Source organism: Mauremys mutica, chromosome 4 (assembly GCF_020497125.1).
Source record: "Mauremys mutica isolate MM-2020 ecotype Southern chromosome 4, ASM2049712v1, whole genome shotgun sequence".
Lineage (NCBI taxonomy): Eukaryota > Metazoa > Chordata > Testudines > Geoemydidae > Mauremys > Mauremys mutica.
The window spans coordinates 4,617,937-4,641,264 of record NC_059075.1 but is presented as its reverse complement, the minus strand read 5'-3'; the positions used below and the strand labels follow the sequence as shown (position 1 = coordinate 4,641,264).

Below are 23,328 nucleotides of genomic sequence, written 5' to 3'. Positions count from 1 at the left end.
CCTAGTGAAATAGTGTTTCCTAATATCCAACCTAGACCTCCCCCACTGCAACTTGAGACCTTTGCTTCTTTTTCTGTCATCTGCCACCACTGAGAACGGCCTATCTCCATCCTCTTTGGAATCCCCCCTTCAGGTATTTGAAGGCTGCTATCAAATCCCCCCTCATTCTTCTCTTCTGCAGACCAAATAAGCCCAGTTCCCTCAGCCTCTCCTCGTAAGTCATGTGCCCCAGCCCCCTAATCATTTTCATTGCCCTCTGCTGGGCTCTCTCCAGTTTGTCCACATCCCTTCTGGGACCAAAACTGGACACAGTACTCCAGGTGTGACCTCACCAGTGCCGAATAGAGGAGAATAATCACTTCCCTCGATCTGCTGGCAATGCTCCTTCTAATACAGCCCAATATGCCGTTGGCCTTTTTGGCAACAAGGACACACTGCTGACTCATATCCAGCTTCTCATCCACTGTAATCCCCAGGTCCTTTTCTGCAGAACTGCTGCTTAGCCAGTCAGTCCCCATCCTGTAGCAGTGCATGGGATTCTTCCTTCCTAAGAGCAGAACTCTGCACTTTTCCGTGTTGAACCTCTTCAGATTTCTTTTGGCCCAATCCTCCAATTTGTCGAGGTCACCCTGGACCCTATCCCTACCCTCCAGCATATCTACCTCTTCCCCCAGTTTAGTGTCATCTGTGAACTTGCTGAGGGTGCAATTAATCCCATCATCGAGATCATTGATAAAGATGTTGAACAAAACCAGCCCCATGACCCACCCCTGGGGCACTCTGCTTGATACTGGCTGCCAAATAGACATCAAGCTGTTGATTAGTACCTGTTGAGCCTGATAATCTAACCAGCTTTCTATCCACCTTATAGTCCATTCATCCAGTCCATACTTCTTTATCTTGCTGGGAAAAAATACTGTGGGAGACCATATCAAAAGCTTTGCTAAAGTCAAGATCATGTCCACTGCTTTCCCCAGATCCACAGAGCCAGTTATCTCATCATAGAAGGCAATCAGGTTGGTCAGACATGACTTGCCCTTGGTGAATCCATGTTGACTGTTCTTGATCACCTTCCTCTCCTCCAAGTGCTTCAAAATGGATTCCTTGAGGGCCTGCTCCATGATTTTTCCATGGACTGAGATGAGGTTGATTGGCCTGTAGTTCTCCGGATTCTCCTTCTTCCCTTTTTTAAAGATGGGCACTACCTTGGCCTTTTTCCAATTGTCCGAGACCTGCCTCAATCGCCACAAATTTGCAAAGATAATGGCCAATGGCTCTGCAACCACATCAGCCAACTCCCTCAGCACCCTTGGATGCATTAGATCTGGACCCTGGACTTGTGCACGTCCAGCTTTTCTAAATAGTCCTGAACCTGTTCTTTCACCACTGAGGGCTGCTCACCTCCTCCCCATATTGTGCTGCCCAGTGCAGCAGTCTGGGAGCTGACCTTGTCTGTGAAGACTGAGGCAAAAAAGCATTGAGTACCTCAGCTTTTTCCACATCATTTGTCACTAGGTTGCCTCCTCCATTCAGTAAGGGCCCCACACTTTCCCTGACCACCTTCTTGTTGCTAACATACCTGTAGAAACCCTTCTTGTTACCCTTCACAGCCCTTACTAGCTGCAACTCCAGTTGTGCCTTGGCCTTCCTGATTACACCCCTGCATGCTCTAGCAATATTTTATACTCCTCCCTAGTCATCTAGTGTCCCTGGTTTCCAAATTGCCACTTCTTGTAAGCTTCCTTTTTGAGTTTAAGCTCACAGACGATTTCACCGAAGAATGGATATAACTCTGAACTTTAAAGATTTTCTAGACAGTTCAAACTCAACCTCAGGAATGTAGCCCTTCAATTATCCATTAGTTTCCTTTCATGGCTAATTTTACGTACTACTTCTGGCTCACACAGCAGCCTGACCTTTCAGAACTGAGACTTTGAGAATCATTTGCCCCTGTTTTATAGCTCCTTGCTGCATTACTTAAGAAAGTACTTTTTTGCCAGTTCACCATGTGTAAATAAGTCCAGCCCAACCATAGCTTAATCGGTTATTCTGCTTTTGTCAATCAGTCTGAGCTGACGCTTGCTTGGCAGCCAGCCCTTTTCGGTCTGGTTGCTGTACTCTGAGCAGTCTGACTAGCATGGCTCAAGGTGACCCATTAATGATAGTTTCTATAAAAGCTTCTCTGTACAATTACAAAGCAAGCTCACTAAATGCAGTTTCTAGCAATTTCAGCTAATTCTGAGTTCAGCCACTCAAGAAGCACACAAAATGAATGTTTCTTGAAGAGTGAAAGGTAATTTTTTTCTTTTTAACAAATGCATGTGAGGTTAGCTAATGGAAGTTAACAACTAAGTTCCTCTGGCAAATCACAGATCATTCTTTTAGGTGGAGTGAGATAAAATGGCAGAGCTAGTAAATGGAGGGGTTTTTTAAAATGTCAGGTTGAATCTGCAGCTAAGTATAACTCATGAGGGAAGGTCAGACGCAAAGTGTGTATGTGCATAAACAGAGCAGGTGACTAGTAGTATCAACACATGGAGCAATAATTGGGTAGAAGTCTGTTATTAACAAAGCCTTCATCTGCATATCTACAGTACAGTAGGGTTACAGGGTTTCATCAAATGTTATTTGGAGCCAGAATTAGATTGCAGAGTTTCTTTAGATAATTGTCCCTTTCTGATTCCGGGCCTAAACCATAATCCCTCATGATTACAGGAACAGGTCTCTGTTTCCTAAATAACCCGGCTGAAATCCTCTCCTGTGCATGTGGCCAGCACATGGCCTATGCACCATCTAATTCCCACTTCAGCCTTGTCTTGAGGTCTTCAGTGATGCACAGGCATGGTGCTGACCCTCTCAGCAGGGGTGAATTTTATCCCTACTCCATTAAAAATACGACATTGCGGAATTGTCGAATTATAGATGGGAAAAGGGATATGGATCCAAAGGCGTTCAAAGCAATTACACACCAGATCTTGAATCACACAACCAAGTTTATCTACCATGCTCTGAGACTTAAAATCACTGTGCCTTATCATCCTACTTTGGATCTGTGGGGATTAGCAGAGTAATTACTGTAATATTTTATAAAATTACTGCCTTAACCTTCCAAGTTTATAATCCTTCTCTGATATGCATATATTGTACCTGGAAGATCATAGAGAGGACTGGGATAATGCATTTCAGAACTGTATTTTATTAATATCCTGGCCAATAGCGGTTAATCCTTTATTGTTTTAAAGGTAAGTATATCATGTAACTAGTGAACAATGATATACCTAGAAGTGTCGTGTACTGGTTTTTAGAATAGAATACTTTATTTATATTACTTTGTCGTTGACTACGAAGAAATTATGTATGTTCCCCCTGCTATTGTTTGAAAGTCAGATGGGTGCTTTTGGGGATGCTTCAAGTTCTGTTTCCCAGCGTGTTTTTCTGACATAAAACTTCACTTAAATACGGGCGCAACTGAAATTTCTCTAAGGAGGGGGCCCAGAGCTCTCAGCTCTCCCCAGCCCCACACTCTTCCCTCCCCCCAACCCCGAGCTCCTCATGCTGCCTCTGCACCAAAAACGCATGCTGTCCTCTCTGCACCCACAGCTCCACACTCTCCTCCTGCTGTCCCACACCCAGCCCCACACTCTTTCCATCCCCAGCCCCAAGCTCTGCCCCTGCACCCAGCCCTGCAGTCTCCCTGCCCCAAACCCAGCCCCATGGTCTCACACTGAGAGATGGTCAGGCTGACAGACAGCATCCCCAAGAGAGGCCAGGCAGTTCTGGGAGCCCTTGACCGCATCCTCCATCTGGTCTCCACTTCCCCAGGAAGCATCAAAAGCCCAGATCCAATCTTCCGAACCCTCCTGGAGGCTGGGATGCCCAGTGCCCCCTGCTCCACTCCTCCCAGAGGCTGGGGGTGCCTGTTGCCCATGGCACTTAAAGGACTGCAAAGTGTGTGAGGGGAGCACACAGGGTTGCAACACCAGCCCTGGCTACCCCTCGTCATGCCTGCCGGGAAGGGGCTCTGCTGCTGTGCCACCCAGCTCTGGTCAGCATCCGGGGGGAGCCGGACCCCCCCCTTTGCACCCTGCATTTAAAGAAACCTGAACCAGTGTAAGATGGGAAGTGTGATTTAGGCTGTTGACATTTCACGTGGCAGCATTTTTAAACACATGAGAATGGATTCGTTACAGGTGAAATTCCCTGTAATCCAGTGCACTGCTAGGACCCCACATTAAGGGATGAACAGAGTCTAATGTGAACCCTCTGCACGCTCAATTTTACCCATTTTCTATCATGTGTTGGCTTCAGCAATAGGACATCAGCCTGCTCTTAGCTGGACCACAGCTTTCTTCCTTAAAATAGGTGTGAGGGTCTAGGTTTGATGCCTGACTGTGTGCGCTGTGGAGGAGCATGCTCATCCCTGGAAAGAAGGGCTGTCTCCCATTACTCCATGCCGATGTCTTTCGATAGTTAAAGAGCAGGACGGTGGCTGTGGTGCTGACCCTCGCCGTATGCAATCATCAGCGTTCTCAGACGGCCCCCAGGGGAAGATGTAGGATGAGTAGAGAACTGCTTTTAAAAAGGCTTTCAAATGACACTAAATGTGTTCTTTTCTGTCTTTCTTCCAGCTCCAGTCAATCCTCACTTAAGTAAGTATTTTTATCCTTTGCTGCACTTCATCATTGGAAGAATTAGCTTTGCATTAATTGTTGCTTCATGGTTATGCACCGTTTCATTTTCAGCTATAGTCCATGCATTCCATAAGGTCCATTTTAAGTCTGTCACACAGGACTGCACTCGCTTGCAGTGGGAGACTGGAACTTTTTTTAATTTCCAGTTGCTAAACAGATAGTACTCAGATCAAGAGAAGATTGTGGCTGCTGGACGTACCCCTTCCCCTGTGTCCGAAACCAATGAATAATCCCTAGGGAAAAGGCGCGTATGCTTTCAAAGGTCCTCCAAATGGTCCTTGATTAACAACGAAAGGAGAAAGTGAATGTAAATGAGTGGGTGAAGCTATGGATTCCTCAGTGTAATTTGCACAAATACATAAATACTTGAGTATGTAGCTCCACATCCAAACTTCCTGGGTTTGCAAAATTAGGCTAATAATCTTGAAAGAAAAGACACTCTTCTAAGATTATTAAAACTTCCTCTTCTGTTGGACCAGAAACACCATTGTATTTGTCATGATGTTTTCACAGTTCTGATTCTGGTCAGAACCTCATCTACATACACCTACTTCCAGGATTGATAAGAGAGAGAAGCTATTGCTTCATGCCATAGTGATTAGGCGCGTTGCTATGGGAACGTGTACACTTGCACTAGGGAAGGGCAAACTGGTTCAAATAAAATAAGAACCAACCAGACCTATCACCAGAGAGTGAACCTGAATCATTACTGAGGTTCTGTAAACTACTGTATTGAACATAAGAATGCTTATTTTGGATCAGACCAATGGTCCATCTAGACCAATATCCTCTCTTCCAACAGTGATCAGGGGCCAGATGCTTCAGAGGGAATAAATAAAACAGAGCAATTTATTGAGTGATCCATCCCATCATCAAGTCCCAGCTTCTGGCAGTCAGAGGTTTAGGAATACCTGACCATCTTGGCTAATAGCCATTGATGGACCTGTACTCTGTGAACATATAAAATTCTTTTTCGAATCCAGTTATACTTTTGTTAGTTAACCTTTCCTTTCTATTCATTCTCATCTTCACACACCTCTGAGTTCAGATGTGTTGTAAAAACACAAGAAAGGTTGTTTTCAATGAGCTGGAGGAGATAGGGTGGAAGGCACAGTGAATATCATAGAATATTAGGGTTGGAAAAGACTCCAGGAGGTCATCTAGTCCAACCCTTTGCTCAAAGCAGGACCAACCACAACTAAATCATCCCAGCCAGGGCTTTGTCAAGCCGGACCTTAAAAACCTCTAAGGATGAAGATTCCACCACCTCCCTAGGTAACCCATTCCAGTGCTTCACCACCCTCCCAATGAAATAGTTTTTCCTAATATCCATCCTAAACCTCCCCCACTGCAACTTGAGACTATTGCTCCTTATTCTGTCATCTGCCACCACTGAGATCAGCCGAGCTCCATCCTCTTTGGAACCCCCCCTTCAGGTATTTGAAGGTTGCTATCAAATCCCCCCTCACTCTTCTCTTCTGCAGACTAAATAACCACCGTTCCCTCAGCCTCTCCTCATAAGTCATGTGCCCCAGCCCGCTAATAATTTTTTATGTCCTCCGCTGGACTCTCCAATTTGTCCACATTCTTTCTGTAGTGGGGTGCCCGAAACTGGACTCAATACTCCAGATATGGTGTCACCAGTGCTGAATAGAGGGGAATAATCACTTCCCTCGATCTGCTGGCAATGCTCCTATTAATTCAGCCCAATATACCATTAGCCTTCTTAGCAACAAGGGCACACTGTTGACTCATATCCAGCTTCTCATCCACTGTAATCCCCAAGTCCTTTTCTGCAGAACTGCTGCTTAGCCATTCAGTCCCTGGTCTGTAGCAGTGCATGGGATTCTTCCATCCTAAGTGCAGGACTCTGCACTTGTCCTTGTTGAACCTCATCAGATTTCTTTTGGCCCAATCCTCCAATTTGTCTAGGTCACTCTGGACCCTATCCCTACCCTCCAGCGTATCTACCTCTCCCTCATCTTAGTGTCATCCGTGAACTTGCTGAGGGTGTAATCCATCCCATCATCCAGATCATTAATGAACCAGCCTCAGGACCTTCCATTGGGGCACTCTGCTTGATACCGGCTGACAACTAGACATTGAGCCGTTGATCACTACCTGTTGAATCCAATGATCTACCTAGCTTTCTATCCACTTTGTAGTCTATTAATCCAATCCCTACTTCTTTAACTTGCTGGCAAGAATACTGTGGGAGACCGTATCAAAAGTTTTGCTAAAGTCACGGTATATCATGACCACCGCTTTCCTCATATCCACAGAGCCAGTTATCTCCTCATGAGTGAATCCAATATCTATGTATACAGTGGTGGTGTAGCCATTTTGATCCCAGAATATTAGAGAGACAAGGTGGGTGAGGTGATCTCTTTTATTGGACCAATTTCAATTGGTGAGGGAGTCAAGCATTTTAGCTTACACAGAGCTCTTCTTCAGGTCTGAGAAAATTTAGCTGTGACATTGAGTCTCTTTAGTGAATATCTCATTATTTATAACTGTGATTTTGAAAAAAACTATGATCATTTATTGGATGAGATGCTCAAATAGCTGAAAGCAGAGCTTTCTTGCTGTTTCTCATAAGAACATAAGAATGGCCGTACTGGGTCAGACCCAAAGGTCCATCTAGCCAAGTATCCTGTCTACTGACATTGGCCAATGCCAGATGCCCCAGAGGGAGTGAACCCAACAGGCAATGATCAAGTGATCTCTCTCCTGCCATCCATCTCCACCCTCTGACAAACAGAGGCTAGGGACACCCTTCCTTACCCCTCCTGGCTAATATCCATTAACGGACTTAACCTCCATGAATTTATCCAGTTCTCTTTTAAATGCTGTTATAGTCCTAGCCTTCATAACCTCCTCAGGCAAGGAGTTCCCACAAGTTGACTGTGCTCTGTCTGAAGAAGATCTTCCTTTTATTTGTTTTAAACCTGCTGCCCATTAATTTCATTTGGTGGCCCCTAGTTCTTGTATTATAGGAACAAGTAAATAACTTTTCCTTATTTACTTTCTCTACATCACTCATGATTGTATATACCTCTATCATATCCCCCCTTAGTCTCCTCTTTTCCAAGCTGAAAAGTCCTAGCGTCTTTAATCTCTCCTCATATGGGACCCGTTCCAAACCCCTAATGATTTTAGTTGCCCTTCTCTGAAACTTTTCTAATGTCAGTATATCTTTTTGGAGATGAGGAGACTACATCTGTATTCAGGATTTAAGATGTGGGCATACCATGGATTTATATAAGGGCAATACAATACTCTCCGTCTTATTTTCTGTCCCCTTTTTAATGATTCCTAACATCCTGTTTGCTTTTTTGACCGCTGCTGCACACTGCAGGGAAGTCTTCAGAAAACTATCCACGATGACTCCAATATCTTTTTCCTGATTCGTTGTAGCTAAATTAACCCCCATCATATTGTATGTATAGTTGGGGTTATTTCTTCCAGTGTGCATTACTTTACATTCATCCACATTAAATTTAATTTGCCATTTTGTTTCCCAATCGCTTAGTTTTGTGAGATCTTTTTGAAGTTCTTCACAGTCTGCTTTGGTCTTAACTATCTTGAGCAGTTTAGAATCATCTGCAAACTTTGCCACCTCACTTTTAAACCTCTTTCTCCAGATCATTTATGAACAAGTTGAATAGGATTGGTCCGAGGGCTGACCCTTGAGGGATACCACTTGTTACCCCTCTCCATTCTGAGAATTTACCATTTATTCCTACCCTTTGTTCCCTGTCTTTTAACCAGTTCTCAATCCATGAAAGGACCTTCCCGCTTATCCCATGACAACTTAATTTACGTAAGAGCCTTTGGTGAGAGACCTTGTCAAAGGCTTTCTGGAAATCTAAGTACACTATGTCCACTGGATCCCCCTTGTCCACATGTTGACTCCTTCAAAGAACTCTAATAGATTAGTAAGATACGATTCCCTTTACAGAAACCATGTTCACTTTTGCCCAACAATTTGTATTCTTCTATGTGTCTGGCAATTTTATTCTTTACTATTGTTTCAACTAATTTGCCCAGTACTGACGTTAGACTTATTGGTCTGTAATTGCTGGGATCACCCCTAGAGCCCTTTTTAAATATTGGAGTTACATTAGCTAACTTCCAGTCATTGGGTACAGAAGCTGATTTAAAGGACAGGTTACAAACCATACTTAATAGTTCCGCATTTTCACATTTGAGTTCTTTCAGAACTCTTGGGTGAATGCCATCTGGTCCCAATGACTTGTTACTGTTGATTTTATCAATTAATTCCAAAACCTCCTCTAGTGACACCTCAGTCTGTGACAATTCCTCAGATTTATCACCTACAAAAGCTGACTCAGGTTTGGGAATCTCCCTAACATCCGCAGCCATGAAGACTGAAGCAAAGAATCCATTTAATTTCTCCACAATGGCTTTATCGTCTTTAAGCGCTCCTTTTGTATCTCGATTGTCCAGGGGCCCCACTGGTTGTTTAGTAGGCTTCCTGCTTCTGATGTACTTAAAAAACATTTTGTTATTAGCTTTTGAGTTTTTGCTTGCTGTTCCTCAAACTCCTTTTTGGCTTTTCTTATTACATTTTTACACTTAATTTGGCAGTGTTTATGCTCCTTTCTATTACCTCACTAGGATTTGACTTCCACTTTTTAAAAGATGCCTTTTTAATCTCTCACTGCTTCTTTTACATGGTTGTTAAGCCTGTTCTGTCCTTCCAATATATTTTGTACGCCGGAATGATTGTGTCCCAGTGATTGTCCTCAGTCCACCATGTTTCTGTGATGCCTATTATATCAATATCCTCCTTTATCACGAGGCACTCTAGTTTACCCATCTTATTATTTACGCTTCTAGCATTTATATACAAGCACTTTAAAAAATTGTCACTGTTTGTTTGTTTGCCCCTTTCTGATGTATCCAATTCTTTTTTATGTGAATGTTTCTCATCTGATCTGGCCCCTAGATTATCCTCTTCCATCCTCTCCTCCTGACTAAAACCTAGAGAATCTCTATCAATAGACTCTCCTCTAAGAGAAGTCTCTGTCCGATCCACATGCTCCTCTGCAACAGTCGGCTTTCCCCCATCTCTTAGTTTAAAAACTGGTCTGCAACCTTTTTAATGTTAAGTGCCAGCAGTCTGGTCCCCCTATCCCAAAAGTTTCCCCAGTTCCTAATGAATCTAAACCCTTCCTCTCTACACCATCGTCTCATCCACCCATTGAGATTCTGAAGCTCTGCCTGCCTACCTGGCCCTGCATGTGGAACTGGGAGCATTTCTGAGAATTCCACCATAGAGGTCCTGGATTTCAATCTCTTTCCTAGCAGCCTAAATTTGGCCTCCAGGACATCTCTCTTACCCTTCCCTAGGTCATTGGTACCTACATATACCACGACCACCAGCTCCTCCCCAGCACTACGCATAATTCTATCTAGAACAAAAGCAAAGCAAACTAGCTTTATAAAAGGATGTTACTAAGCTGAAATCCATAGACATTTACTTATGTTGGTAATATTTCATGAAATATCCCGCTAGTGATATTTGACAAAAATAAATCTCAATAAGCATTTTGGCTGTGTGTTGAGCTTTAGGGACTCCTGTGGCAGACTCATAAGATGTAAACTGCTACGGGCAATGAGAAACATACCTTTTATTGCCCAGACATTGTGTTTAGTCAGATGTGCAGAAATGCAGCTGGAAAGAGAAGGAAATATTTCAGTCCCATCAGTATTCTTGCTATCAGTCAACTACAGTGGGAGTAAAACTGGTTCTCAGCTACTGTGAACAGTTTCTCTGATTCTAAAGTTCAAGAATCATAGAATCACAGATTAGGGTTGGAAGAGACCTCAGGAGGTCATCTAGTCCAACCCCCTGCTCAAAGCAGGACCAACCCCAACTAAATCATCCCAGCCAGAGCTTTTGTCAAGCAGGGCCTTAAAAACCTCTAAGGATAGAGATTCCACCACCTCCTAGGTAACCCATTCCAGTGCTTCACCACCCTCCTAGTGAAATAGTGTTTCCTATATCTAGCGTACACCTCCTCCACCGCAACTTGACCATTGCTCCTTGTTCTGTCATCTGCCACCACTGAGAACATCCTAGAATACAGTAGAACCTCAGGAATGGAGGTTGTTTGTAATTCTGAAATGTTTGTTAACTCTGAACAAAACATTATGGTTGTTCTTTGAAAAGTTTTCAACTGAACATTGACTTAATACAGCTTTGAAACTTTACTATGCATAAGAAAAATGCTTTTAACCATCTTAATTTAAAAGAAACAAGCACAGAAACAGTTTCTTTACCTTGTCAAATCTTTTTTAAAACTTTCCTTTTATTTTTTTAGTAGTTTACATTTAACACTGTATTTGCTTGTACTGTACTGTACACTTGTACTGCATTTGCTTTTTTTTTTTAATGTCTCTTCTGCTGCCTGATTGCATACTTCTGGTCCAAATGAGGTGTGTGGTTGACCGGTCAGTTAATAACTCTGCTGTTCATAACTCTGAGGTTCTATTGTAGATGACTCAACACTTTAAACCTGCTCGCTGATGATCCCATGTAGTGTGTTAATAATTAGGGCAGAATGGAAAGACTCCCATTTACTTTAATGGGCATTTAATCAGCCCTTCATTGACTACATATATATTTAATTTATTAAGAAAATATTTAATAGCAATCCCAGGTGCATTAAATGACATTTGTCTCCAATTTTAAAGTTCAAAAGTTCTTGCCTTCTTTTTTTCTTTCTTGGCAAATTTATTGTTCAGTTAAAGGACCCAGATTAACAGTCCTAGACATTAAGTCCTCTGTCTACAGAACAGTTTTGATGTGGGAAACATCAGAGCTGCATTAGTAAGAAGGATCACTTTGAGCAGTGAGTTGGGGTATCTCATTGCCCTACCTATGCCCATGCCCTTGGTCTGTCAGGATCAGCTTCCAGCTGTCCGTGAAGATGGGGAAACATGTCAATCACGAACTGGAGTGAGCCCATCCAATTATTTTACTGAGGCCTGGGCTACACTAATACTGTCATTCGATCTAAGTTACGCTAGTTAAGTTACATAAGTAACATCACTTAAGTGGATGTGCCTTAGTTCGACTTACAGCAGTGTCTGCACCACGCCATGTTGACAGGAGACGCTCTCTGGTGACATAGCTTCTGCCTCTAGTTGAGGTGGATTAAAGATGTCGACCGGAGAGTGCTCTCTCATCGACTTAGCATGTCTTCACCAGACCCACTAAATCATGCTGCTACATCGATCGCATTGGCGTCAAGAGTAGTGTAGACATGGCTACTGAATGGCCATCAGGTGGTAACAACTTTAGGTCAATAATATCTGGGGCAAAAAGCCTGGCCCTACTGAAGTCAATGACAAAATTCTCACTGACTTCAGTTGGGCCAGGTCTTCATCCTTTAGATGGATTCAAACCAGTAAACTAGAGATAAAAGATTCTGTATTCTATTACCCACATCATCTTTGTTTTCTAGATTCTCATCTTATTTATCTCACAAGTGTCAATTTAAAGATGCCGTCTGTCTGTATAAATAAACCACCAAAAACCTGTGTTCATAGGCAACTAAGAACTGATTTAAAACCCAGGAAATTCTTCCCTTTAATTTAACTTGATGTGCCTGATTCTGTGTAAATCAAGAGTAGTCAGTGGATTCGCCCTGGATAAAACTGGTTTGTGTGAGACCAGAATCATTCCCTTCATGCATAAATTCTGCAGCATGCAAATGGCATAAATTTATTCCATATTATGAGACTTCTGAAATAGCTAAATGAGCATTTTCCAGTGAGTTAAAGACTGAGATTTAGCCTTAAATCTGTATTCCCTTTCTTTTGTGAGTTTATAATGACCACTAAGGATCTGTTGTTATGATACATGTATGTAGCTCCCATTAATGTGAACAGAAGTTATGTCTCAATAAGATATTCAAGTATAAATATTCATATTTAAATCTGGGTTTTATAGGGGAATGGATGACCTGAGGGATTAATGATAGCATGCAGAGCATTTTATCTTGAGGATGCTTTTTCACATTTGGCTCTGATTAGCAGTAAAATTAATTAATGGCCTCAATCCAGTTCCTAAATTGCCATTTGCTTGTAAAATAAAAGCCACCACCATATTGGTGCTGTTGACCAGAGGCCCATGACCTGATCCTGAATTATCAGGCCAGCTTAATATTTACGTATTGCAAAAGTGCTTCTAATAATTGTGAGTGAAGCCAATATGGCTGAGACGCAAATAGGAGGATGTAAAGTATGAATATTCATGTTAAGTGAGGCTTGGAATATGCTGAGGCCTACTGAGGCGTGTTAGGCATACGTTTGTCAGCATGGTATTATTGCCTGAACGAAGGTTATGAAATGATACATAGCAGCTGCACGTTCCCCACACCAAAGGCAGCGTGGGGTGTGGTAAACAGAGACGCAGGAGCCTGAGGTGGCTTGATCCCAGCATTTCCATTTATGGGGCCCTGCCCAGGGAGGTCCTGGGGCTGGAGGTTGTAAAATTTAGTAGTGTGTGTCTTGTTACAGTTTAGCAATGCATTTTATGGTAAACAGGTAAACCACAAACAGATGGTAGCATCTTAGGGGCTTTTTGCACTGAGCGGTAACCACATTGACATACCAAAACTGTTGGGAATGGGACTGATGTGAGTGGCGGGCTTACCTGTTGGAAATATGACTATGGTCAACTGAAATAACACATGTAGACAGGTGGAACGTAACGCTGGTCTCCTGGAATACTTGCTATGAATAAGGGCTGAGACTTAATCAGATAGGGCCTCAGATGTATGTGGGTGGAATGGAGAAAGGTGTATAAAAGTTTGTCAAACCTAGCCCTAGTGGGGAGATGTGGAATGACAGTGGAGGTGACATCCAAAACCGTCATCTCCTCTTGTGGTGTGCTCCACTGACTGGTTCTTCCATCTTTGTTTCTAACGGTCTCTGCAAGGTTGTAGGTATGCGTAGTGTAAGGGTACGTCTACACTTACCTGCCTGTTCGACGCGGAGAGTTCGACTTTTTGGAGTTTGAACTATCGCGTCTGATCTAGACGCGATAGTTCGAACTCCGGAAGCACCGCGGTCGACTCCGATACTCCACCTCGGCAGAAGGAGTTGGCGGAGTCGACGGGGGAGCCGCGGAGTTCGACCCCGCCGCGTCTGGACGGGTGAGTTGTTCGAATTAGGGTACTTCGAATTCAGCTACGCTATTCACGTAGCTGAATTTGCGTACCCTAATTCGAACCCCCTTCTTAGTGTAGACCAGGCCTAAGACTGTAAGTATGAACAATGCAGGAAACTTCTGCACTTCTCTTATTCTTACACTTCTGGATTTGTTTTTTTCTATTATTTCAATTATAGTCGTTTGTATTAAGTCAAGCTCATAAAGTTTGTGTGTTTTTCACCAATCTCATCTTCTTAATTAGCACCAAATAGCCTGTTCTTTGTGACAGGTGCACTTTGCAACCTAAATTAATCTCAGGCTATGGTGCTAAATGGTTCCCTTATTGATGCACTTAGAAGATAGGACAAAATTTGAATGCACCTAAAGACCTATACAACTTATCATGAGCTGGGGCATCTCAGCCAGACAGGATTGTGTGGGGAAGCACAGACTGCCAGCACTCATGATATACCTCTTTCATGGATGAATAAAGGACAGTGAAGATCTGTTCAAAACCTCTTGAATTCTCAGACAGGAAATGTACAGATCTGATCTCTCAAGTTATTTTCATGTTTATACTTTTGTCTATTTGTTTATATGTATATAGCGCCAAAAATACTTGGCACCAGCCCTTTCCAATTTATTCCAAATGCTTGAATCCCATTAGCAGCTGACACTGTGTTAAATAAATGGCAAACTTGTGCCCACTTTTTCATTGGGCCTGATCATTTTTTTGCTCACTCAAAAGAAAAAGGCTTTTAATCTGCTGATGTGGAATTTCTAAATGAACCTTCTGCAGCCTGCTTCAAAGTGCAAATGTAGCCTTTAAACTACTGCAGCAGAGTTAGAAATGGCAAGACGGACGGTGAGGCTGACTTTGGGTTTAACTCAGTTTGTTGTTGGAGCTGAATCAGTTTTTACTCATTCTCCACTCTGGTTAGCTGTCACGGAAGCAATATTTCATCCTTGAATTGTGTCACTCTGTGCAGGAGCAGCGCGCGTAAGGTACTGATGACTCCAAGTTTCCATCCTCCGAGCTCACTAATAATGCAACGCTTTGGGTCAGTAGAGATGAGGATGTGGATGAGGGGAAAGCAGTGGATGTGCTATTTCTGGACTTTAGCAAAGCTTTTGATACAGTCTCCCACAGTATTCTTGCCAGCAAGTTAAAGAAGTATGGGCTGGATGAATGGACGGTAAGGTGGATAGAAAACTGGCTAGATGGTCGGGCTCAACGGGTAGTGATCAATGGTTCCATGTCTAGTTGGCAGCCGGTATCAAGTGGGGTGCCCCAAGGGTCGGTGCTGGGGCCGGTTTTATTCAATATCTTCATTAACGATCTGGAGGATGGTGTGGACTGCACCCTTAGCAAGTTTGCAGATGACACTAAACTGGGAGGAGTGGTTGATACGCTGGAGGGTAGGGATAGGATATAGAGGGACCTAGACAAATTAGAGGATTGGGCCAAAAGAAATATGATGAGGTTCAACAAGGACAAGTGCAGAGTCCTGCACTTAGGACGGAAGAATCCCATGCACTGCTACAGACTAGGGACCGAATGGCTGGGCAGCAGTTCTGCAGAAAAGGACCTAGGGGTTACGGTGGACGAAAAGCTGAATATGAGTCAACAGTGTGCCCTTGTTGCCAAGAAGGCTAATGGCATTTTGGGTTGTATAAGTAGGGGCATTTCCAGCAGATCGAGGGAAGTGATCATTCCCCTCTATTCAGCACTGGTGAGGCCTCATCTGGAGTACTGTGTCCAGTTTTGGGCTCCACATTATAAGAAGGATGTGGATAAATTGGAGAGAGTCCAGCGGAGGACAACAAAAATGATTAGGGGGCTGGAGCACATGACTTATGAGGAGAGGCTGAGGGAACTGGGATTGTTTAGCCTGCAGAAGAGAAGAATGAGGGGGGATTTGATAGCTGTTTTCAACTACATGAAAGGGGGTTCCAAAGAGGATGGATCTAGACTGTTCTCAGTGGTAGAAGATGACAGAACAAGGAGTAATGGTCTCAAGTTGCAGAGGGGGAGGTTTAGGTTGGATATTAGGAAAAACATTTGCACTAGTAGGGTTGTGAAGAACTGGAATGGGTTACCTAGGGAGGTGTGGAATCTCCTTCCTTAGAGGTTTTTAAGGTCAGGCTTGACAAAGCCCTGGCTGGGATGATTTAGTTGGGTTTGGTCCTGCTTTGAGCAGGGGGTTGGACTAGATGACCTCCTGAGGTCCCTTCCAACCCTGAGATTCTCTGATTCTATGAGAGGGGAGAGGGCTCCCATGCCAGCCCCCACAAGTGGCAGTGGGTTGGGACCACAAAGCCTGTGGCTTGTCTGAGATCTGCTTGGATGTTTGGGCAGGTGAAAGGGGGCTACTTTTAGCTCTCTCAAGCCCCTCATCAGCATGAGTCCTGTTGTCAGGACACCCCTTGAACCACAACTGCCCCTTGAATCACGTCGAGGGAGGGTTTGTGGGAGGAGCCAATGCAAATTAATGCCAAATTGATCTGAATTAACTTGTTCTATAGTATTAGCTTGTCCTGCAGGTTTTGTAGTGGGGATCTTAGTGGAAGTGTTGCCAGTCCCACCCCGGTCCTCCAAGGCACCTGCTAGCAATACCCTGTCCTTTGAGCACAATATAAACAAGGATCAGAGGCTGCAGTTTCCATCCATCCGTCATATTCCTAGGCAGCTAAGCACCTTGGAAGCTACAGTAAGGACTTGTCTAAGTGGAGGGGAGCCCAGTGTACACGTACATGTCGACGGGAGAGCACTCTCTCATCGACTTAGCATGTCTTCACCAGACCCACTAAATTGATGCTGCTGCATCGATTGCATTGGCGTCAAGTATAGACATGGCTACTGAATGGCCATCAGGTGGTGGTAACTTTATAGAACAAGCTATTTTAATATCAAATCAGTGTAAAATACATTTCTTAAGGTGACACGCTCAGCTTCTATTTTGTTCATAGTCCTTCATCTGCACTGCACTGCACTGCTTCTTTTATGAGCTTTGTCAGTGTCACTGTGTACTCTTTTGTGAGCTAGGAAATAAAGCAGCAGATGCTAATCTGCATCAGTTCACATGCATCATTATTCGGGTTATTGGATTCCACAGACTGTGTAACTGTTTTTCAGATTTCTTCTCCACTGTGGTTGTGACAGTGCTCATGTATTTAACGATTGTGTATATTACAAGTTTTCCATTAAATTAGATTCCAAAATGATGTGGGGGGAGGGTTTCATAATTAAACAAATGAACAGTTGACTCTCAGTTGTACTGATGATGAACAATCCTTTCAGATCAACTGAGGGTGTGTGCTTTAGTTAACTTGATTCTTACAGTCAAATGGTGACAGCTCTACTCAACTCAGTGGATTTATCTGAGAAAATAAGTAAATCTGATCATTGTACTGAGGGAGTAGACATATGTGTCTGGGATAACCTGGTTTTGTAGGGGAATGTTTCACGCTCAGTACTATGAAGTAGACACTTTTCTTACTGTCCTCCTAGCCTAATCAGAAACGGGATGAGGAAGAACCAGAAAAATCTCTCAAAATGGCCATGGGGTTGGGGTGAAATTTCAAGCTTCATTTTTCAGTCTTGAGTATTAGATGATTTCAGATCAGCTTCAGGTTGGCCTCCATTCTTTGGGATCCTTACCCAAACCTAGCCTGTATGCTGATCTCACTGACACAGTACAACATCACTGACCTGAGTGGATATATTACATATTTAAACTCCCAAACCTGCAAACAATTTAGACACCTGCTCGACTTAACATCCCTGAGTAGTCCTATGTAGAGCTTGTCAAAATAGCTGTTGTGCCAGCAAGCACATGTGAAAATGACTCTCTAACTGGTAGTTAGAGCATTCTCCTGGAATGCAGGAGATCCAAGTTCAAGTTCCTGCTTCAATGATTATTTAATTATTTATAAGAAACGGAACAGATTCAACATGAGAAATTGATAGAGACCCCTAGCTCGATGGTTAGTGCATGCTGTTGTAATGGGGAAGATCCATGTTCAAATCCCTTTTTCATATGAGGTGTAGGGGGCATAGAATGTGGCTCTCCCATATGCCAGGAGGCTAAAGGTTATCACTGTGCTAAAGATTATCAGTTAGGTCTCCTTCCTATCCCACCGGACCCATTTTGTGAATTACATCTTCGTTGGCTTTGGTCAAAATCCCTGAAATTGGCATGGAATTTTTGGAGTTGCATTTAAATGAAACTTTTAGCATTGCCTCGACTCAACATTTTTTTGTCTTAACAATTCACTCAGTTTTTTTTTAAAATTCATTTTTGGTTTGACCCAAAATTATTATTTTTTTAAAAAAAAATTGGACATGCCAGTGAACCAAAAAATCCAATATTTGCCCAGCTCTAGTTCTCTGGAGGCCAGTGGAGCAGTACTCCACAGTGATGAGTACAAAATGCACATCTGTGGAGGAGGGTGTAACAAACAGATGATATACAGACAGTGAAGAAATACATCCATTGACCTTGCTGGTGCAGTGCACTCACTGGGACTGCTCGTGTGCATAAAGTTCAGCAGGTGCCTTGGGGCCTTACACTGCTGGGAGGGAGATGAGAATCCAGGCCCCAAAGCCTTGGATGGTTTGGGTTCCTGGCTACCCACTGGCTACAACTCTGTGCTCATGTAATAATGATACACTCAGCTGTGATACACTGAGTTGCATGTGTAAACAGGATGAGACCTCTGGCAATTACTCAGCTAGAAGTCTTTGATTGTAAGCCTTGCGTACTCCTTAAAGTGGAGTCCAACTCTCTTGGCCTTAAGGGCATGCTTCAATGCTTATCTGTTCTCTGTTGCTTTTCTGAAGGGTGGGAGGGCTAAGAAGGGCTGAAGGATTATGCTGAATGGTGGAGGGGGATCTATTTGATAAGATCTGTACGTTTTCCGTTTACACGTACACCTGGAGTGACAGTCAGATGTATTTTTTTAGCAATGACAATAATAAATAAAACAACAAGCCTAAAGGAAGACACATCCTTGACATTCTACCTGGATTATAAAAAAAATCACAATGTCCAATGTTAATAATGGCTGTTGTCCTTTAAAAAGGTTGTTGCACTTCAAGACTTTTGACAGTTACGCATACAATGGTTGCAATGACTGAAATCATGTTCATTTACTGTGTTGGCTGTAGGAGAGTTTCACTGTGGATTTGAAGATGGCAACATCTGTCTATTCACTCAAGATGATACGGATAATTTTGACTGGACGAAGCAAAGCACTGCCACCAGGGACACAAAATACACCCCAAACACTGGACCCAACGCAGACCGAAGTGGCTCCAAAGAAGGTAAAGCGTAGCTTAGATTTCGGCAGTAACAGACCCTCAGCTAGTGCAGATCAACAGAGCTGCGCTGAGGATCTACCCAAAATGCTGAGGCCCAAACTCTTGTCTTTTCTTACTGACCCCCAGCAGTATTTAGGATGAAAATACTGACCTATGTTAAATCTGTAGGGACTCCTTAACGTTTAATAGAGATGATCCCAAAGCAAAATCTTGCATCTGAACATTTACATACAGAGGTCAGATCTGTATCTAAAACCAAACTCTGTGGCTCCTGACCAGTCCTATTTGTTACCATTTCTGATGCCATTTTAAAGATGATCAGATTCAGACAGTAGGTTCTGTAGTGATGTATATTTCAAACTTCCTACAACATTCTGTAGCTTTTAGTCATTTAAATTCTTACTAGCAGATTGTGGGAGCTAAAAGTTTCATTGTCCTGTCTTCATTTTGTATCCTGCTAAAGGGCATGATTTGAAATCTGCCATCCCTGTTAACTAAAGCGCTGGATTCTGCTTTCTGTATGCATTCAAATGGTGACTTTCAGACTCACAGTGCAGGACTATGATCGCTCAGAAAACTATATACTCCACACCCCACCTGCACTACCAAACACAGTAATGCTTGCATTGCTTGTGCTTGGTTACAGTATTGAGCAAGTCACGTTAAAAAACTAGTATATATAATGCTGACATAGACTAGAATCAGGATAATTAAATAATGTGTTCTTTCACTGAGGATGGGCTTTTGAACTGTGAATAGTAGGGCTATCGAAAAGGCTCCTTGAACCGATGCCATGAAGAAATTTTTCATTATTTTAAAAATAATTCTTCTTTCACTATTCATATAAACACTTTGCAACCTTGAGACTGAGATCTGGAACCTAAACAAATAATTTCCCCCTTCCTTGAGTATACGCACTGGTTTATCGCTTTACTGTTGCTTGTGAGTACTGAAGTACTAGCAGAGATTTTTACCGTTAATAGAAAAAAAATCTCATTGAAGCATTTGTTTGTGGAAGCAAATGGGATTTATGCAGGTCAACTGCAGCAAACAAGGCCCAGCGGTGTCAGATGAATGTGAAAAATTGTTCAAGGTTCTTAACAGCTCTGGTGCTGAGCATCTGTACCCTGAGAGAGAGAATGAGAGAGAGAGAGAGAGCGTTTGTTTAAAGACTGAACTTAACAATTTCTGTTCTGGCCTTCTTCTAGGTTTCTACATGTACATTGAAACATCACGCCCACGGCTGGAAGGAGAAAAGGCCAGACTTCTTAGTCCTGTTTTCAGTGTAGCCCCTAAAAACCCTTATGGAGTCACCAACACAGCGTATTGTTTTAGTTTCTACTATCACATGTACGGACAGCACATAGGTGAGAGGAACCCAACCATATTGTCATTTAAATTACACGAGTAACTATGGTTTATTAAAGGAAAAATAACACACACATCTGACCGAGAAAGGAAAGGTCAGCAGCATCTAGATGGTAACCCCTTTGTACCGCACCTAACACCGTGGGGTTCTGCTTCGTGGCTGCAGCTGCCAGGTGCTATGGTAATACAGATTATAATAAGATGTGCCAATTAGCACCTTCATCGCTTTGGGCTTGTTCAGCACAGCCCACACTTGGGGGCAGTAGAGAACCACTCCCTTCAATGCATGGGGCAGCAACAGGAAACCCTTTTAAGTGCCTGTGAATGTGGCTTTGAGAAAGGGAATTTTCAAGTATGGCAGAGAGAAAGGGCTGTAAGCACTTTGCTGGTACACACCAGTATTTTGCGTCCCCTGCCGTGGGGAGGCCAGGGTTGGGGTCAGTTGATTAGCAGCTATAACTCTCTTCTGATGGCTATTGCAACAGCCCAGGAGGGATTTCTGCAGGCTGGCCCTGGCCCAAGATGAAAAAGCAAAAGAAACATCCCAAAGTAGGTTTTTGTTTTTTAATGATGTACATGCCGTATCTGAAGGACCCTGGTGTATCTCAGTGATATATATTTATGTATTAAGAAGGCATAAGCAACAGCTGGCAGATCTCTCTGGATCCTGGAAAACCCCATATAAGTGAACAGAACATCAGAATGTGTCTGAATGGATTTCCAGCATCAAGCTGATTTCAAGTTATTGTTGCCAAAATTACATTTTTCAGGACAAACCCCTCCCTCAGATGCATGTTAGTGGCTCCTTTTGGACTCACCTGCCTATCTCCAGGTAGGATTTAGCCCTTAAATAAAGCAGAGGAGTTGAATGAGTTTTGTTAGATGCCACTGCATGACTAACCACTTCGAGGCAGCCCCAAGGCAGGTCTTCAGTCAGAGCTTTCTTCATAATGGCAAGAGATGCTGAGGCCGCGTCGGCTTTAATGAGTATCATTCAAAGAAACTTAAAATCCCATGGAAAGCTGCTGATGGTATTGGGCAGTAAAGGATACAGTGAGGCTGTGTAAGTAGCCAGCATTTTCTAAGGTAATGGTAGAGTTGAGTAAGGTGTCAGCTTGACATCCCTTTGGACTTCTGTCCAAAGCATCATCACATCATTGCTCCTTCCAGTGCTGCTCAGCCTAGTGTAGGGGCCACGTATCAGGGAAAGTTTCCATGTCTGCTCAGTCCTTGTCTGCTGAGACTTAATGGGAGTTCAGTGTGTGCTAATGGTGACAGGGCCAAATTCTGCCCTCAGCACAGCTGCCCAACCAAATGGCAGAGGATTCCAAGGACAACAGTTGATGGTGGTTGTAAGACGGGTAGGTTTGGTTTGGCCATTTTGAAAAATGGGTGAGTTTAGTGCTCGCCAGGATGAGAGAGAAATAATAGCACTGCTTTGAGACAGCTCTGCCACAGCATCTCAGTCCTGAGGAGCTGTACTTCTGCTTGTCATGGCTTGGGTGCCTCTGGAGCGCAGCCTGCCAATCACGCTAATATTGGTATAATGGCCAAGAGGGAAAAGGGAGCTTATGTGGAGAAATGAGGACTGGGTATGAGATTACCAAATTCATTATAATGTTAGGCTAACGCCTAACTCCCAAGAGAAAAGCAGGCATGGAATTCCCTGTCCTATCACAATTAGGTTTGGAACTAGGGTCTATGTTTCTAATCTTACTCCAAAATATACGTTGCTTCTAACTGCGAATCATATGAGAAGTTCCTGTCAGATCATACAGAATTAACCCTGAGAATGCTCACATCCTCTTGACTGCCAGTCCAACGAGGGTGCATCTACTTTGCATAAGCAGCAAAGAGTCTTGTGGCACCTTATAGACTAACAGACGTTTGGGAGCATGAGCTTTCGTGGGTGAATATCCACTTCATCGGATGCAATTTGCATGGCCACCTTTTCGAAGGGTTAACATTGATTATCCCTGAAAGTACAGACAGAAGATCGTTTGTGTCTGTTGTCTCTGTGAATGGCTGCTCATGTGGGCTCTTTCCTGTGAGGTGCTGAGCTCCTGTAACTCCAGCTCCTGTTCAATGGGAGTGCAGCGTGATCGGCACTTGGCAGGTTTGGGCCACAATAATATTTTCATAAATATTTTCACAAGTGGTGCAGTCGGTCTGTGTCCTACATCACCTTATTTCCAATCTACGTGATCGACACCAGCCTCTCAGTGTAGTACCGTGTTGTTGGGGGAACAAGGAATAAAGCAAAGAGGCACAAGGGTCAGTCTGTATTTATTGAAAGACTGGCAAACCAAACTAAAAACAACAGTGTGCCAGAATATTGTCTGACTGTCACTATTTCAGTAAGATAGGGTCCAGTAGATGCCACCGAAAAGCTAATACAGTCATTAAAGCTTCTCCTCACCTTCAACAAGTTAGCTCAAGAGTTCCCATGCTATAAAACCATCCGAAACGTGAACTCCTCTGATTTATTTTTATGCAAAAATGTAACATGTCTCCATTGCAATTTGTATTATCTGCTCAAGGGTCACTTGGCTGCTCATTTTCCTGTAGGTCAGAATTGTTCTCCGTTTAAAAGAAATGTTCACCATGGGTCAGTTTTTCAAAACGAGTCTTACATGCAGTACTTGTGGTCTTCTGCAAGTATGCACAGCCATGACTGGCAGCAAGTTATACATTTCAAGAGTAGGTGTTTACTGCAGGTTGAATCCATCAAACTTGCAAATGCATTTGGGGCTGACACA

The 23,328-nt window shown here is 43.2% G+C and overlaps 1 protein-coding gene across 4 annotated transcripts in view; it reads left to right on the top strand.

The window, feature by feature from the left end:
- Positions 1-23,328, top strand: part of MDGA2 (MAM domain containing glycosylphosphatidylinositol anchor 2) — a 633,934-nt gene that overhangs the window by 589,051 nt on the left and 21,555 nt on the right. For all 4 annotated transcript variants that reach the window (XM_045015357.1, XM_045015355.1, XM_045015354.1 and 1 more), the window contains exons 12-14: positions 4,629-4,649; positions 19,049-19,204; positions 20,410-20,568. In XM_045015357.1, coding sequence (XP_044871292.1) covers positions 4,629-4,649; positions 19,049-19,204; positions 20,410-20,568 — 336 coding nt within the window. The remainder of the gene's footprint in view (positions 1-4,628; positions 4,650-19,048; positions 19,205-20,409; positions 20,569-23,328) is intronic.